The 16,338-nt window shown below is 43.2% G+C and overlaps 1 protein-coding gene across 7 annotated transcripts in view; it reads left to right on the plus strand.

The window, feature by feature from the left end:
- Positions 1-16,338, plus strand: part of dmd (dystrophin) — a 1,950,296-nt gene that overhangs the window by 705,279 nt on the left and 1,228,679 nt on the right. For all 7 annotated transcript variants that reach the window (XM_068040560.1, XM_068040554.1, XM_068040555.1 and 4 more), the window contains 3 exons: positions 427-639; positions 3,925-4,038; positions 10,472-10,627. In XM_068040560.1, coding sequence (XP_067896661.1) covers positions 427-639; positions 3,925-4,038; positions 10,472-10,627 — 483 coding nt within the window. The remainder of the gene's footprint in view (positions 1-426; positions 640-3,924; positions 4,039-10,471; positions 10,628-16,338) is intronic.

Raw genomic sequence — 16,338 nt, forward strand, 5'->3', positions numbered from 1 at the left:
ATTATTTCAAAACTTTAACTGTTTGGGCACAGTCCAAAGTCCACTATACCATTAATTTGGATCAGTTTGAATGTTAAGAACTAAAAACAAGAAATGCTGGAACCACTCAGCAGGTTTGGCAGCATCTGTGAAAAGAGAAGCAGAGTTAACGTTTCGGGTCAGTGACCCTTCTTCAGAATGTTAAGAACATAGTGTTCACAAAGTTAAAGCAGGAAAATGTCGAGAACTTCAATGATTACTCTCGTCTGTGTTGGAAAAAGAAACTAAAGCTACATCTAAAATGCTGAAATCATATTGCTTGCTTTAACATTAAAGATTGCAGGAAATATTTTATATTTTCTTCATTGAAACTTTATCTTAATTTTTTTATGATTCTCATAACATTCTTAAAAGGTTTTCTAAAAACAATTATATCTTCCTTTTGAGGTATTACAAGGCTCTTTTCAGGAGCAGCAGAGTGGTCTGAATTATCTCACCTCAGCTGTAGAAGAGGTATCCAAGAAAGCCCCAGAAGAAGTCAGCCAGAAATATAGATCAGAACTTGAAGGGATTGCCGGCCGTTGGAAGAAATTGAGCGTTCATTTGATGGAGCAAAGCCAGAAACTTGAAGAACTGATGACAAAGGTTCAGCAGTTTCAGGTTGGTACAGTTTTATTACCATGCATCCAGAACCTGCCAATCCAAATTGCACGTTCATCCACACCTCACAACAATGGTCATGTCTATTTGCACACTGCTGGAATCAGCATACTTCAGTACTGACACCAATAGAATATGAAAGGACAATACACATACAACTGGAATTTATGGAATGTGTATTTTGATCCAGCTTGCTGTAGAGTAATTCAGGTTTTTTTCAATGTATAATTTCACTCAGTCATTGTCAGGAAAGCTCCAGAGCTCCAACTCACAAGGCTAACACTACCAAGTTCAGAGATCGCCCAGCGCTAACACTACCAAGTTCAGCGATCGCTCAGCACTAACCACTGAGTTCAGAGAACGCAGAGCATTAACGCTACTGAGTTCAGAGATTGCCCAGCACTAACGCTACCGAGTTCATAGATCGTCCAGCGCTGACACTACCGAGTTCAACGATCACCGAATTCAGCGATTGTCGAGCACTAACACTACTAAATTCAGAGAACGTACAGCATTAACACTACTGAGTTCAGAGAATGCAGAGCATTAACACTACTGAGTTCAGAGAATGCAGAGCATTAACACTACTGTGTTCACAGATCACCCAACATGATCATACTGAGTTCAGAGACCATACAGCATTAACACTACTGGGTTCAGAGACCATACAGCATTAACACTACTGGGTTCAGAGACCATACAGCATTAACACTACCGGATTCAGGGATTGTCCAGCGTTAACACTACCGGGTTCAGAGGTCACCCGGCGTTAACACTGCAGAGTTCAGAGATAGTCCAGCGTTGACACTTCTGGGTTCAGAGACCGTCCAGTGTTAACACTAGAGTTCAGAGATCGCCCAGAGCAAATGCAGCCGAGTTCAGAGAACATACAGCGTTAACACTACCGGGTTCAGAGGTCGTCCAGGGCGAATAATAGAGTTCAGAGAACATACAGCATTAACACTACCGGGTTCAGAGAATGTACAGAGCTGACACTACCGGGTTCAGAGATCATCCAGCATGAACACTATTGGGTTCAGAGATCGTCCAGCGTGAACACTACCGGGTTCAGAGATCGTCCAGCGTAAACACTACTGGGTTCAGAGATCGTCCAGCGTGAACCCTACTGGGTTCAGAGATCGCCCAGCGTGAACGCTACCGGGTTCAGAGATCGCCCAGCGTGAACCCTACCGGGTTCAGAGATCGCCCAGCGTGAACCCTACCGGGTTCAGAGATCGCCCAGCGTGAACCCTACCGGGTTCAGAGATCGCCCAGCGTGAACACTACCGGGTTCAGAGATCACCCAGCGTGAACACTACCGGGGTCAGAGAATGTACAGCGCTATCACTACCGAGTTCAGAGATCACCCCGTGCTAACACTACTGAGTTCAGAGAATGCACGGTGTCAGTAGACACTCCTACTTCTATCCTGGGGTGTAATGTGCCTGCACGAAAGTACTCATTCTCTGCCAATAAATGGAAACACACAACAACAACACTCTGATCTTTCAACACGGAGCCCAGTTATAATCCAGATTGTCAATGTCAATTTTACTCCCAAAGCAATTAACTGGCAAAAAAGATGAAGCGCATTTGAAATTATGCTTTCAAGCTACATTTACAAATATTTTTGTTGTTCGTCATTTTTGGATAATTGATGGAAATTCATCTTTATGACTGCCTTTGAATGTGTGCTCATGCAGCAAGACCTGGACAACATTCAAGCTTGGGCTGAATAGTGACCAGCAACATTCATGTCACACAAGTGCCATCTCCAGTAGGAGAGGGTCTTACCACCTCTCCTTTACATTCAATGGCATTACTGGTCGCTACACTACCAGAAGGACGTGGAGGCTTTGGAGAGGGTACAGAAGAGGTTTACCAGGATGTTGCCTGGTCTGGAGGGCATTAGCTATGAGGAGAGGTTGGATAAACTTGGATTGTTTTCACTGGAACGACGGAGGTGGAGGGGTGACATGATAGATTTACAAAGTTATGAACGGCATGGACAGAGTGGATAGTCAGAAGCTTTTTCCTAGGGTGGAAGAGTCAGTTACTAGGGGACATAGGTTTAAGGTGAGAGGGGCAAAGTTTAGAGGGGATGTGCGAGGCAAGTTCTTTACACAGAGGGTGGTGAGTGCCTGTAACTTGCTGCCGGGGGATGTGGTGAAAGCAGGTACGATAATGACGTTTAAGAGGCATCTTGACAAATGCATGAATAGGTTGGGAAAAGAGGGATATGCTCCCCGGAAATGCAGAAGGTTTTAGTTTAGGCAGACATCAAGATCGGCGCAGGCTTGGAGGGCCGAATGACCTGTTCCTGTGCTGTACTGTTCTTTGTTCTTTGTACTAGCACTGAATCCTCCACCATTGACCAGAAGCTCAACTGGACCAGCCCTTCAGTACTGTGGCTATAAGAGCGGGTTAGAGGCTGGATGTTCTGTAGTGAGTGATTCACCTTCTGTCTCTCCAAAGCCTTTCAATCATCTACAAGGCACAAGTCAGGAGTGTGATGGAATACTCTGCACTTGTCTGGATGGATGCAGCTCCAACAACACTCAAGAAGCTCGACACCATCCAGAAAAAAACAGCACACTTGTTTGGAATGCCATCAACCACGTTAAGCATTCACTCCCTCCCCCACCAGCGCACTGTGGCTGCCATATGTGCCATCTACCAGATGCACTGCAGCAACTCGCTAAAGCTTCTTCGACGGTACCTACCAAACCTGCAACCTCTACTGCATAGAACAACAACGACAGCAAGCACATGGGAACGCCACCATCTGCAAGATCCCCTCCAATTCACACACCATCCTGATTTGGAACTACATCGCCATTTCTTCATTGTTGTTGGGTAAAAATCCTGAAACTTCCTACCTAGCAGCACTGTGGGTGTACTTTCACTACATGGAGTGTAGTGGTTTAAGAAAGCAGCTCACCACCACTTTCTCGAGGGGACAATTAGAAATAGGCAGCAAATGTTGGCCTTGTCAACAATGCCCACATCCCATGAATGAATTAATAAAACAATTATTGTGCAGTTTGAATGATTTTATATGTCCCCCCACCCCCAATTTCTTTACCTCATTCAATTTGATCTGTTCCCAAAAAAATTGTAATTGCTGCAATTGAACAGAGTGTGCACAGACTGTGCAAAATGCCAACAATATTGAATGAGCCAGAAAAAGGATTGATTGAAAGCTGATGAGAGACTTTGATGGGATTTGTTATAATGGTAATAGATCAATTCACATGCTACTTTATACTGTATTGCATTTTACAGAATGACACAAAAACCTTAAAGAAATGGATGGCTGAAGTGGATGTTTTCCTCAATGAAGAATGGCCTGCTCTTGGTGATTCAGAGGCACTTGAAAAGCAGCTAGAGCAATGTACTGTAAGTAAATTACCTGCAAGACTAATTTTACTCATTATAGAAGGTATGACAAGCTAAGGAATAAAAGTACTATATTTCAAGCCTAAATTCAGATACAGGTCCATCATTGTATATTTATTAGATGAAAAGTTATTGGAAACTACCACAGAAATAAAACCATTTAATGAATTATCATTTTTCACTGTATAAGAAACCTACTGAGAGTTTTGGGAATGTTAAAAAAAAAAGCTATCTGTGGGGAAATATCAGCCGTTAACTGAATGAAGGAACTCCCACTGTGTAACCCGTGAGAGAACATCCTGAGCAACTTCCAATGTCACCAGAGCATTTAGCACAATCAGCCAATCTTCTACTCCTCATCACGCATACCAATCACTCATGGCTGGCATTTTCAGCCAATATAGTTTTGGGGAGGCAAATCTATTATGGTGGGAGGCGAAGGGTGAAATCATGGCTTGAGTTATATTTTTTACTTTTTTACTAATGAAATGTAATTAAAAACATTAATCACTTTAGTGACATCTTCACATTATAAGGCAAGAAATAAGTAGGGAAAAAAATGAATATATGTTTTAAAGACAATGGGTTTTTCATATCCGACTTGTATTTAATAGGATTCCAATTCCACCTACACTTCAAAACTGTGTGGGGCAAAACCAACAGCTGGAAACCTGAGGTTATTTTCTTTTTGTTTGTTTAATCATGAATGAGGAGTGGAATTTGAAAAAGGTAAGTGGTCGGGACTTATGCAGATAAATGGATGAAGTTGACTTCAGACCCTGAGGTACTGGGCATCAGCAGTGTTGTAATAAAAGCAAACTTTTGTGGCAAGAGAGTGGAGTTACTCGTAATTAGGATGGTGTACTATTTTGTAAGGAGAGGGGCATTATGCCTTGTAAACATTTGTGTGTTTGACCTATGGGTTTTCCTCTGTTAATAGTTTGTGTATGAAATGTTGTTGACTTTGGGAACGACTGCACCAAGGACTTAATAAAAATGTTGATTCTGACCCCGAAGTGGTTAAAAGCAGGGAGTTTGAAACAATGTAGGAGTTTCATCAAAAGTGGTTGCCTGAACTGAATAAGAATTGTGAGAGAAGAAAGCCCTGCCTGGGGTGAACAAAGAGCTAAGGCGAGGATGAAAAGAGGCTGGATTTGCTGTGCTATAACCATAGCTTTGTTTATTATTCATAGAGGTTCTCAAATTTCAATCAAAAGCTGTTCTTACATAAGCTAACTGAGTCATTGTAGACATTCTCAGTGTAAGCATATTTGTTTCTTTTAAGGGTTGTTAATTTTTCTGCTTCCTTTTGCTATTTGGATATAAATAGGTATCTGTTGCTTTAGTCTTCAGTCTGTGTCTTAATGTGCACCATTTCAAAGAGAATTCAGTAGCATGTGTCTACAGTAAATACAGCAAGCAGATTACTGCAATTTAGGGAATTGTTAGTTCACTGGATAGACATCTCAGAGGTGAAAGAAGATCAAAACGATGCAGCTTCTGAATTGTAGGGGGTGAAGTCGGATTTACAGGTACTGCTGTCAGGCTATTCTGCAAGCGGGTGCTGCTAGAAATAACAAAACTGTAATAAGTTTGGGCAGTACAGGAGACAGTGAGGCCAAAATTACTGGATGAAGAAAGACTTTACGGAACCATGAAATGTAAAAAGTGATGTGTTAGACAGGTCCATGATGTTGCAAAACTAGCTTTGCAAAACTGCAAGAAACCAATTTTCACTGCTTTAGCATGGAGTAGATCAAAGTGATGCCTTTTTCAGAAGGCATCTGATGACGTGTTGCACAAGATTGGGATTGGGGGTAATATAATAGCATAGATTGAGGATTGGCTAATGGACAGAAAATGGACAGTAGGAATAAACGGGATATTTTCAGAATGCAAAGTGTAATTAGTAGAGTACTGCAAGGACCAGTGCCTGGGCCTCAGCTATTTATAATCTATATTAGTCACTTAGATGAGGGGACTGAGTGTAACATAGCCAAATTTATTGACGATACAAACCTAGGTAGAAAAGTAAACTGTGGGTAGGAAGCAAAGGCTGCAAAGGGATATAGACATGTTAAATGATTGGGCAAGGAGGAGGCAGTTGGAGTGTAATGTGGGGAAGTGTGAAATGATCCACTTTGGTTGGAAGAATGGAAAAGAGAAAACATTTTCTAAGATAAGAGACTAGTTAATGTTGGCAGTCAGAAGTCACAAACATCAGTAGCGCAGTCTCAATCAACGGGTGGGAATCGGAAAGTTTCCCGATCAAATCTGGAGTCAGACAGGGCTGCCCTCTGTCCCCGGTCTTGTTTGTTTGCTGTATTGAACCCTTTGCTGAGTCTATTAGGAAGGATGCGAGCATAAGAGGGGTGACAATCCCAGGCAGCGGAGGCACTCAGGTCAAAACCTCCCTGTACATGGATGACGTCGCCGTTTTCTGCTCGGATCCGCTGTCCGTGCGCAGACTGATGAGCATCTGCGACCAGTTCGAACTGGCCTCGGGAGCCAAAGTTAACCACGGCAAGAGCGAGGCCATGTTCTTTGGCAACTGGGCTGACCGATCCTTTGTCCCCTTCACCGTCAGGTCAGATTACCTGAAGGTGCTGGGGATATGGTTCGGAAGGGCCGGGCCGTGCACCAAAACATGGGAGGAGCGAGTAGCCAAGGTACGACAAAAGTTGGGCATGTGGGGGCAGCGATCTCTCTCCATTGTGGGTAAGAACCTGGTCATCAGGTGCGAGGCGCTCACATTGTTGCTCTACGTGGCGCAGGTCTGGCCCATACCCCACTCCTGCGCCGTGGCAGTCACCCGAGCCATTTTCCGCTTCGTCTGGGGATCTAAAATGGACCGGGTCCGGAAGGACACGATGTTCAAATCTCTGGACAAGGGCGGGAAAAATGTACCCAACGCGGCCCTCATCCTGATGACCACCTTCGTGTGCGGCTGCATCAAGCTGTGTGTAGACCCCCAGTACGCAAACTCCAAGTGTCACTACGTGCTGAGGTTCTATCTGTCCCCGGTGTTGCGAAGGATGGGCCTGGTCACATTGCCGCGGAACGCTCCATGCAGTTGGGACGTGCCGTACCACCTATCCTTCGTGGAGCAGTTTCTGCGGGAAAACACCTTTGACCACCGGTCCATCAGGCAGTGGTCTGCACGGAATGTCCTCAAGGCCCTACGGGAAAAGGAAACGGTGGATCCTGTCGGATGGTTCCCCGAGCAGACCGTCAAAGTCATTTGGCGGAATGCCTCATCACCAGAACTTTCAAACAAGCACCAAGACGTAGCTTGGCTGGTGGTGAGAAGGGCCGTCCCCGTCAGATCCTTCATGCACACCCGAAGTCTCGCCCCCTCCGCACAGTGCCCCCGCGTTGGCTGTGGTGGGGAAGAGACGGCCGCCCACCTCCTCCTGGAATGTGCCTTTGCAAAGCAGGTGTGGAAAGAGATGCAGTGGTTTTTGTCAAGGTTCATCCCAAGCAGCTCTGTAACACAGGAGTCTGTGCTCTACGGGCTGTTCCCAGGGACGCACACCGAGACAAACATCAACTGCTGCTGGAGGACTATCAATTCGGTGAAAGACGCCCTTTGGTCTGCCCGAAACTTGCTGGTCTTCCAGCGCAAAGAGTTGTCCACCACCGAATGTTGCAGACTGGCACATTCCAAGGTCCAGGACTACGTGCTGAGGGACGCACTAAAGCTTGGGGCAGCCGCAGCAAAGGCTCAATGGGGAAAGACCACAGTGTAAGGTTCCCCCACCAAGCTGAACTGAGGGGCTGGATCCATGGGAAACCCCTCGAACTGTATCGTTAATATTCTCAATTGCTGTAAATGTAAAACTGTAATTGACATGACAATTGTGAAACGGAAGGGTTGGGAAGAAACTCATGACAGTATTGAAGGAAACTGATCTCCCTTGCAATGTTTGTATTTTTTGGTGCTGTTTGGAAACTGTTTGGCAATGTAATTTTTACAGATTTTTATGAATAAAGTATATTTTGGAAATAAAAAAAAAAGTTGGCAGTCAGAAGGATTTGGGTGTTCTTGTACATAAACCACAGAAAGTTAACATACAAGTACAGCAAGCAATTAGGAAGGCAAATGGTGTGTTAGTCTTTATTGCAAGTGGGTTGGAGTATAAAAGAATAAGGAAATCTTGCTGCAATTATATAGGGCTTTGGTGAGATCACACCAAGAGTGCTATGTACACTTTGGTCTCCATACCTAAGGAAGGATACACTCACCTTACAGGGGTGCAACAAAGGTTACCTAGATTGATACCTGGGATGAGAGGAGAGATTGAGTAGAATGGGCCTGAATTGTCTGGAGTTTAGAGAATGGGATGTGATCTTGTTGAAGTGTATAAAATTCTAAGACTGCTTGACAAGATAGATGCTGAGAGGCTTTTCCGCCGGGTGGAGAGTCTAGAACTAGGGGACATAGTCTCAGGATAAGGGGTCAGCCATTTACGACTGAGATGAGAAGAAACTGCTTCACCCAGAGGGTGCTGAATCTTTGAAATTCTTTACCACAGATGTCTGTGAATGCTCAGTTGATGAGTAGAGTCAAACCTGAGAATAGTAGCGTATTGGATACTAAGGAGAATCAAGAAATGTGGGATAGGACAGGAAAGTGGAGTTAATGTAATGTAGAAGTTCAGCCATGATCTTATTGAATAGAAGAGCAGGCTCGATGGGCTGTACAGCCTACTCCTGCTCCTATTTCTTATGTTCTCATATGATTCAGATTAAAAGAAGGTAAAGTTTAAATAAATTGCATATTTTATAAAGCAGTGACATATCCACTCCTGCATTACGAGGTAATGCTAGATGTTCAATTCTTGAGCTCTCAGAAGCTACCTCATAAATCAAGCCCTGGTGTGTTGGAAATCTAAATTAGCTGATTCAAAAAGTTGCTAAGGGAAGCAGGCTGCTGTCTGGCAAGTTTTGGCAATGAAGCTATCTACTCCAAGTGAGGCAAGGACAATTGGATAGAGCTCATTTCCTGGGAGGCTTCAACTATGAATGGTTGGTGAGTACAGTCTTTGGAAATCAGGCAGGGAATATCAGGCACTGCATCAAGGATTTGAGTGAGAAGTTTCACAGTGTGGTTACGGTGGTCTTTCTAAAATCTTGAGTATGTATTGCTTTAAAGAATGGCAGCTCCCAGTGGGTTAAAAGCTGTGAGTCAATGTCCATGTTCTGCTGACATCTCTAAACTGCTTCTGCTTTTCTTTATGTTCATGATATTTCAACCGCTGCATTGAATTAGTAGCTTTTAGCTTACTGACAAGTCATTTATTATTCTCTATTTGTTAATTAGAACTGAAATATTAGTAGTGTTGTTAAGTGTCAAAAAGTCCTGGGCTGGACTTTACGTCGGGCGGATGGGAGCTGGACACCGATGTAAAAGTCAGTGATGAACCGCTTCCGCCTAGCCTGGGGATCTGTCTCGCATTTTACGGGTCCCCAGGCTTTAATTGTTCTGAGGCAGGACTTCTACCCACTTGAGGGAGGAAGTCCCACCTCATTGAGCTGCTGGCCAATCATTGGGCTGGCAGCTTTTAGTCCCAGCAGTGCCACCGGGAGCGGTGGCCACAGCTGGTACTGCAGCCCAGCCGAGGACCTTGAGCCAGGAGTGCAGGTAAGTTTGGTTTGCTTTGTCGGGGGTAATTGGTAAGGCCCCGGCGTGGCAAGGGTGGTCTTTGGCGTGAAGGGGGCGCCTGGGGTCCTGGGGGTGGTTGGGGAAGTGGCGACCCTGAATCGGGCACCCTGTGCCCTTTTGCCAGGGCCCACCCCCAGGGCGCTGAGAGACCACCAGCTTTCACTGGGCGGCCTTTCCCGGCTCCAGGATGCCCACTTGCCACGGGTAAAATCCCTGTGGAGGCGAACGAAGGCCCTTAAGTGGGTTAATTGGCAGCATTAGGGCCTTGATTGGCCTGGGGCGTGCGGCCTGTTTATCGCCTCCCCCACCCTACATAAAGTGGGGCAGAGGCGGAAGCGGGTTGGAAAGGCTGCCTCCCGCTCAATTTGACGCCACCCCCCCGCCACCATCCGGCTCACTGGGGTGGTGTAAAATTCCTGCCCCTATCTCCATTGTACTTGTGGGAAAAAATATCTGTAAAGGCAAACTAATGTTGTGAACTTTTACAGCATTGCTACACCAAATCAGAGCAATTCCACTAACAACATGTGAATCCTTCCTACAAACTCAAATTCAAATTACAGATGGTTTTGGAAGATAAACTTCTAGATGTTCAATTTACTTTAAAATATGTTTCTTTAAGTTTGGTTCTCGCTATCTTATTGGTACGGGAAGTAGATTGGGTTCCCCAACATAGCTGTAGATTTTACTGTTCTGCTCCATGTTTCATCTGTGTGGTTAGAGGTGTGTTTGAGTAGTTTCGATAACTCTGCCATATTTCTTTTTCAGGCATTAGTAAATGACATCCAAACTATCCAGCCCAGCTTAAATGGTATTAATGAGGTTGGAGAAACGCTGAAAAGCCGGGCTGAGCCCACCTATGTGGGAAAGTTACGGACTGAACTCTCTGAACTGAATGCATGCTGGGAGAACATCTGCAAACAGGTGAGAAGTCTGATTTCTGAAAATCAAAGTAATGGTGTCTTCAGATATCCACGCTTTCATGCTGTATCTTCACCGGAAATGTGGGCAGAAGCCCCCTAACATGGATGGACAAAATTGTTACACATCTATCAATATTTACAGATCATAATATGCATAAAAGATCAAAGTATCTGTTTACCCAAGAGTAGACCATTGAGTAATGTTGGGCACCGATTTTGTTTTCAGAGAACATAATGGTCTAATGTGTGGGCACTTGCCTTCAGCATGATGCAGAATATTGAGGTGGTTTCAAGTAGCAGTCAGTAAATTCATTGTAATGTAAAGCTGGCATATATGCTTTTTAAAGTGTGTTAGAAACTAGCTATCCCAACAAACATTATTAGTAATGCAAGTTGAAAACTCATTTTTTTGCATTGTTGTTCTAAGCCAGAAGTTTGCTAGTTTGATTATACGCTGACATGGTCTACTAGACTTCAGCAGAAAAGATAGGATTTATATATTGCCAAATCTGCTGAGTCCGATGTAGTGACAACAAAGTTGGATTTAACATAATTTAATTATTTCACAGGGTTTTTAAAATTTGCTCTCCCCCATGCTTTTCAGTATGATATTCCTTTTGTTATTGATTGTATTGAAAAAGTCAGTGCAAGAACAAAATGGGATAGCCTTTTCACTGAGGTTATAAACACCAAGAATTTAAGTTCCTTTGTATGTCTGTGTTTACAGAGAATTCTGTAAAGTTGATTTATTTTGATTCAAAATAATCTCTAGGAGAGAATGGGACAATTGTGAATTCCTGACATTTACGCCACTCTCTAACAGTATCCTGTGAACAGTCGTCATGTCCTGTCTATTGACGTGAAGTAGTAAGGTTTGATGGACAGTTCCAGCACTTCTGGTTTGGTTCCATTCTTTGCAGCTGTTTCATAAAGATAGTAGAATTTAGTAATTCTTGTGTGGAGAATTAACCCTGGGAATGGAAATCCTGGGATAGATTTTCAACTTGCCACTAGGCATCAAATAAAATCAAGTGAAATGAAATTTGGGTGGTTTCTATATTGGGCACACCAATTTTACGCACGGGAAGATTTACCCTTCATCTTCAAAACTTAGACAACAGATTTGGTAAAATCCAGCAAGTAGGTGAGCCCATGCAACAGTAACCCAGCAAGAAACAACACTTTCCAGAAAGAAAGGGACAGAAATGAAGATTGACAAGAAAAATATAGTCTCCCAGTGGCAAACGAGAATCACAACTCAATTTCAGGTTTTTTTCTTGGTCTGCAAAGACATAATGAGTATTCAAGTTATTTTTATGTTATTTGATTACCTACACACTATGTCATGGGTAGCGGTGGGGATGGGGTGTGATAAATATTGACACCATTTGCATTTGACCCTGGTTCTTTTTTATGACAACTTATTTGTCCCTAACCCTCCTCTCCTGACGGCCGTGAATTGTGCTGGAGAATGGTTCCGCAGGCATCAATAGCAGGCTGCTAACCCCTGTCCAAGTAGGTAGTCTTGTGTGAAAATGGACAGTGGGTGTCCTTGTGTTTTTCAGACATAGGAGATGTCACAGACAAGAGTAATCTTGTTCTCACCTAATGTTTGCCAACACATGAACTGACTAATGAGGATCACTGGGTTATGATCAGGTTGGCACCGTGACTGATTTTATTAACTCCCTCCTTGCTCTTTGATAGGCCAAGGAATTCCAAGACTAATTGCAGCAACCAGAGTGCTACTGACTGAGATTGGCTAACTCAACACAGGTTAGGGATTGAACCTGGAATCACCCTGGGTCTGTATGTCTCAGTGCCACATTATCTGGAGCATTTCCCACTGAGATATCGGAAGAGCTATGAAACTTGGACCCAGAGGCTCCTTCTGATTTCTGTGCAGATACAGGTGTAATTTGGCGCAAACAGGTTAAGGAACGGAAAAGATAGTTAAAATTTGTGTATGAATAGTCTTAGTACTTAATGCTAGTTTTGCATTTGTGCACCTTTTTTGGATTTTAATGGGACACAATTAAAGGCAGGTTGATGCTGGTAAAATTTGATGTTCCTATTTTAAAATGTGAAGGACAGTATGCTAATAGATTCTTCCAGTTTCCTCAAAGGCATGGCTTTCAATGTTTTTTTTAATTAAGGAGATGAATTTTTAATGTCTGTATTTTTAATGACTACTGTTATGAAAGTGCTTCCTTTTTAATTTTTTTTGAGGACTTTTGTTTAAAACTGAAAAGATTCCATGGGTGTGTTATTTTACAAGGGTCACTGAGAGGTCTTGTTTGAAAGCAACCTTTACTGGAAGTCACATGCCTTAAGCTCAATAAACAACAGAAAACTTGGTGACTTGGGGAAGATGTTTACGAGAGAAGTGACATGTCAAGATTTATGGTGTTCAAGAGTGGCTTTCATTTTTGAATACTGTTTTGAGTTAGTTGGAGGTCAGCCTGCCAAGAGAAAAACACCCAGTTCATAATTTCTTCATTTCTTTGCAAAACCCTGAGAGTTCAGTGTATATGAGATTAAAACCCCTGATGCCGCATTTTTCCTGAGACGCCCCTGGAAGGCCTGGCAGATTAATTCTCGACACTGCCTGAGAAGAACTGCTCCAGAAAAGATCCCAGTGACCCATCTATGTGTTCTCGGATGCCAGACTGTATGCCATTTTGGGACACAACATATCTCATCCATTTTCTTTAAGAATTAATAGGTATTTTGCCAAAGTGTTTTTTTTTGTAAAAGACCTCTGCAGAGAAAATTTTTTTTTGTCTTTAACCAGTGTGTATGTGGGGGGACCCCTTTCCTATCCTGAGTGGCGTGAAACAGGGCTGTGTTCTCGCACCCACACTTTTTGAGATTTTCTTCTCCCTGCTGCTTTCACATGCGTTCAAGTCTTCTGAAGAAGGAATTTTCCTCCACACAAGATCAGGGGGCAGGTTGTTCAACCTTGCCCGTTTAAGAGCGAAGTCCAAAGTACGGAAAGTCCTCATCAGGGAAGTCCTCTTTGCTGACGATGCTGCTTTAACATCTCACACTGAAGAGTGTCTGCAGAGTGTCATCTAAAGGTTTGCGGCTGCCTGCAATGAATTTGGCCTAACCATCAGCCTCAAGAAAACGAACATCATGGGGCAGGACGTCAGAAATGGTCCATCCATCAATATTGGCGACCACACTCTGGAAGTGGTTCAAGAGTTCACCTACCTAGGCTCAACTATCACCAGTACCCTGTCTCTCGATGCAGAATTAAACAAGCGCTTCCACTGCTATGTCCAGACTGGCCAAGAGACTGTGGGAAAATGGCGCACTGACACGGAACACAAAAGTCCGAGTGTATCAAGCCTGTGTCCTCAGTACCTTGCTCTATGGCAGCGAGGCCTGGACAACATATGTCAGCCAAGAGCGACGTCTCAATTCATTCCATCTTCGCTGCCTCCGGAGAATACTTGGCATCAGGTGGCAGGACCGTATCTCCAACACAGAAGTCCTTGAGGCGGCCAACATCCCCAGCTTATACACACTACTGAGTCAGCAGCGCTTGAGATGCCTTGGCCATGTGAGCCGCATGGAAGATGGCAGGATCCCCAAAGACACATTGTACAGCGAGCTCGCCACTGGTATCAGACCCACCGGCCGTCCATGTCTCCGCTTTAAAGACGTCTGCAAACGCGACATGAAGTCCTGTGACATTGATCACAAGTCGTGGGAGTCAGTTGCCAGCGATCGCCAGAGCTGGCGGGCAGCCATAAAGGCAGGGCTAAAGTGTGGCGAGTCGAAGAGATTTAGCAGTTGGTAGGAAAAAAGACAAAAGCGCAAGGGGAGAGCCAACTGTGTAACAGCCCCGACAAACAAATTTTTCTGCAACACCTGTGGAAGAGCCTGTCACTCTAGAATTGGCCTTTATAGCCACTCCAGGCGCTGCTCCACACACCACTGACCACCTCCAGGCGCTTACCCATTGTCTCTCGAGATAAGGAGGCCAAAGAAGATGTGGGGGGTATTCAAAAAGGGAACTTTCATAATTCAATCTGCGTTAATGTTTTGCTTCTTTACTGGATAAGTCTTGTTTTATAATAAACTAATAGTTTTGTTGTATATTCAAGAAACCTGGTTGGTGTATTTTATTCTGGGATAAAGGGTAGAGTATATGATTGACTGTTTTGGTAACTGGGTTAACATTTAAATATATGTTGTGACCTGTGGAGAAGTGGAACTAGAAAAGATTGTGCACTCCTCCCACCTTGGTCGTAACACTGCAAATTGATAAATCGCAATGCTGTTTCAAACTGGCTTGTTGTATCATGTAAAATTGTTGAATATATAATAGCTCTCCAGAGTAATTTCCTTTGTATGAAAACCTTTTGTCAGTAATTAAAGTTATTGCACATGCACAGCTTTAATGCATCAAAAGGCAATAATCTTCAAAACATTGTATTTGTAGTATTGTAAACACAATATATTGTAAAGCTTCAATGAGCAGCATTAAAGTAAAACTTCAGGATGTTCATACTGTTATTTAAGCAGAAATAAAATTTGGCAGAAGATTTAAATTTAAAAGTAGATAGCTGTTTTGAATATGCATCTGAGCTATGTACACTGCAGTAATCCGAATGGCACAATCATGTGCTCGAGGAGTGCTAAGGAGCAAATATGTATGTGCAGTTTGAATTCAGAGCTCGTCATGAATTACAAAAGGATATATTTTGGTCAGTCAGGTGTTTGGCACACATGTGCATATAGCTTTTAAAACAATGGATAGAGGACCATCAAAGGAACATGCATTCATCAGCCAATATTGCCAACGGTAATTTCTACCTCTGAAACTCCTTCCTAAGTAATAATTTAATGTTTATTTTTCCTTTTGCCATAATGAACAATGTCTTCTTGGAAATGCTTTCTTAGGATGGTATGTTTTCACTCTCTTGCTCTTCCCCTTTTTCTCAAGGGTGTGCTGAGGAGTACAAGACTGCTGGCATTATTAACAGTTAGAAATTATCCTATTGGAAAAAGAGATCGCACCAGCCAATGCACTTATTGGTACCATAAATGTAACAATGTTTGAAAAGGAGACCCTCTGGAAAACTTACTGTTCCTAAATAATGAGAAAATCTAAGGATGGCTGGATTTGCTATTCTGCATATTGATAATTTTCTAATTTCTGCCCATTTATGTGAAACATCACAACCTTGTTGGCAAGAAAATGTCTGCAGGTGATTATCATTGACAATGGGGGAAAAAGCTGAAAAATCAACTTGCTCTTTTCACTTGCTGACTATGTAAGTTATTCCATTAGCTGCAACCTTCAGCCATGTAAACACGAAGCTTTCCATTATCTTTCACGTTTTATTTTGCCTTAAGGAGACACCATAAATACTGCAACAATTAACATAATGCAGCAAAGATTTTAATGGAATATTTTGTGAGTTTATTATCTTTTATTAGCTTATACTCATCAGCTACAGGGAACTAGGAAAAATACCCACATCGACATGCCTATAAGATGTATCCTCAAAAATGGAAAGGTCTTCCAATGCAAGTTTCCGGATGACCACAAAGGCAGCGAAAAGTCTCAATTATTCTGTTAGAGTGGAATTGACTAAAATGAACCACTTGATGCTCAGGTCTGTTCCAATCGTCAAAAGGTTTATTTTACACCGGTGGGGGGGTAAGTCGCTGGGCTTACCATGTGCTTCTCCACTG

This window comes from Heterodontus francisci, chromosome 10, assembly GCF_036365525.1.
Source record: "Heterodontus francisci isolate sHetFra1 chromosome 10, sHetFra1.hap1, whole genome shotgun sequence".
NCBI classification, from domain to species: Eukaryota; Metazoa; Chordata; class Chondrichthyes; order Heterodontiformes; family Heterodontidae; genus Heterodontus; species Heterodontus francisci.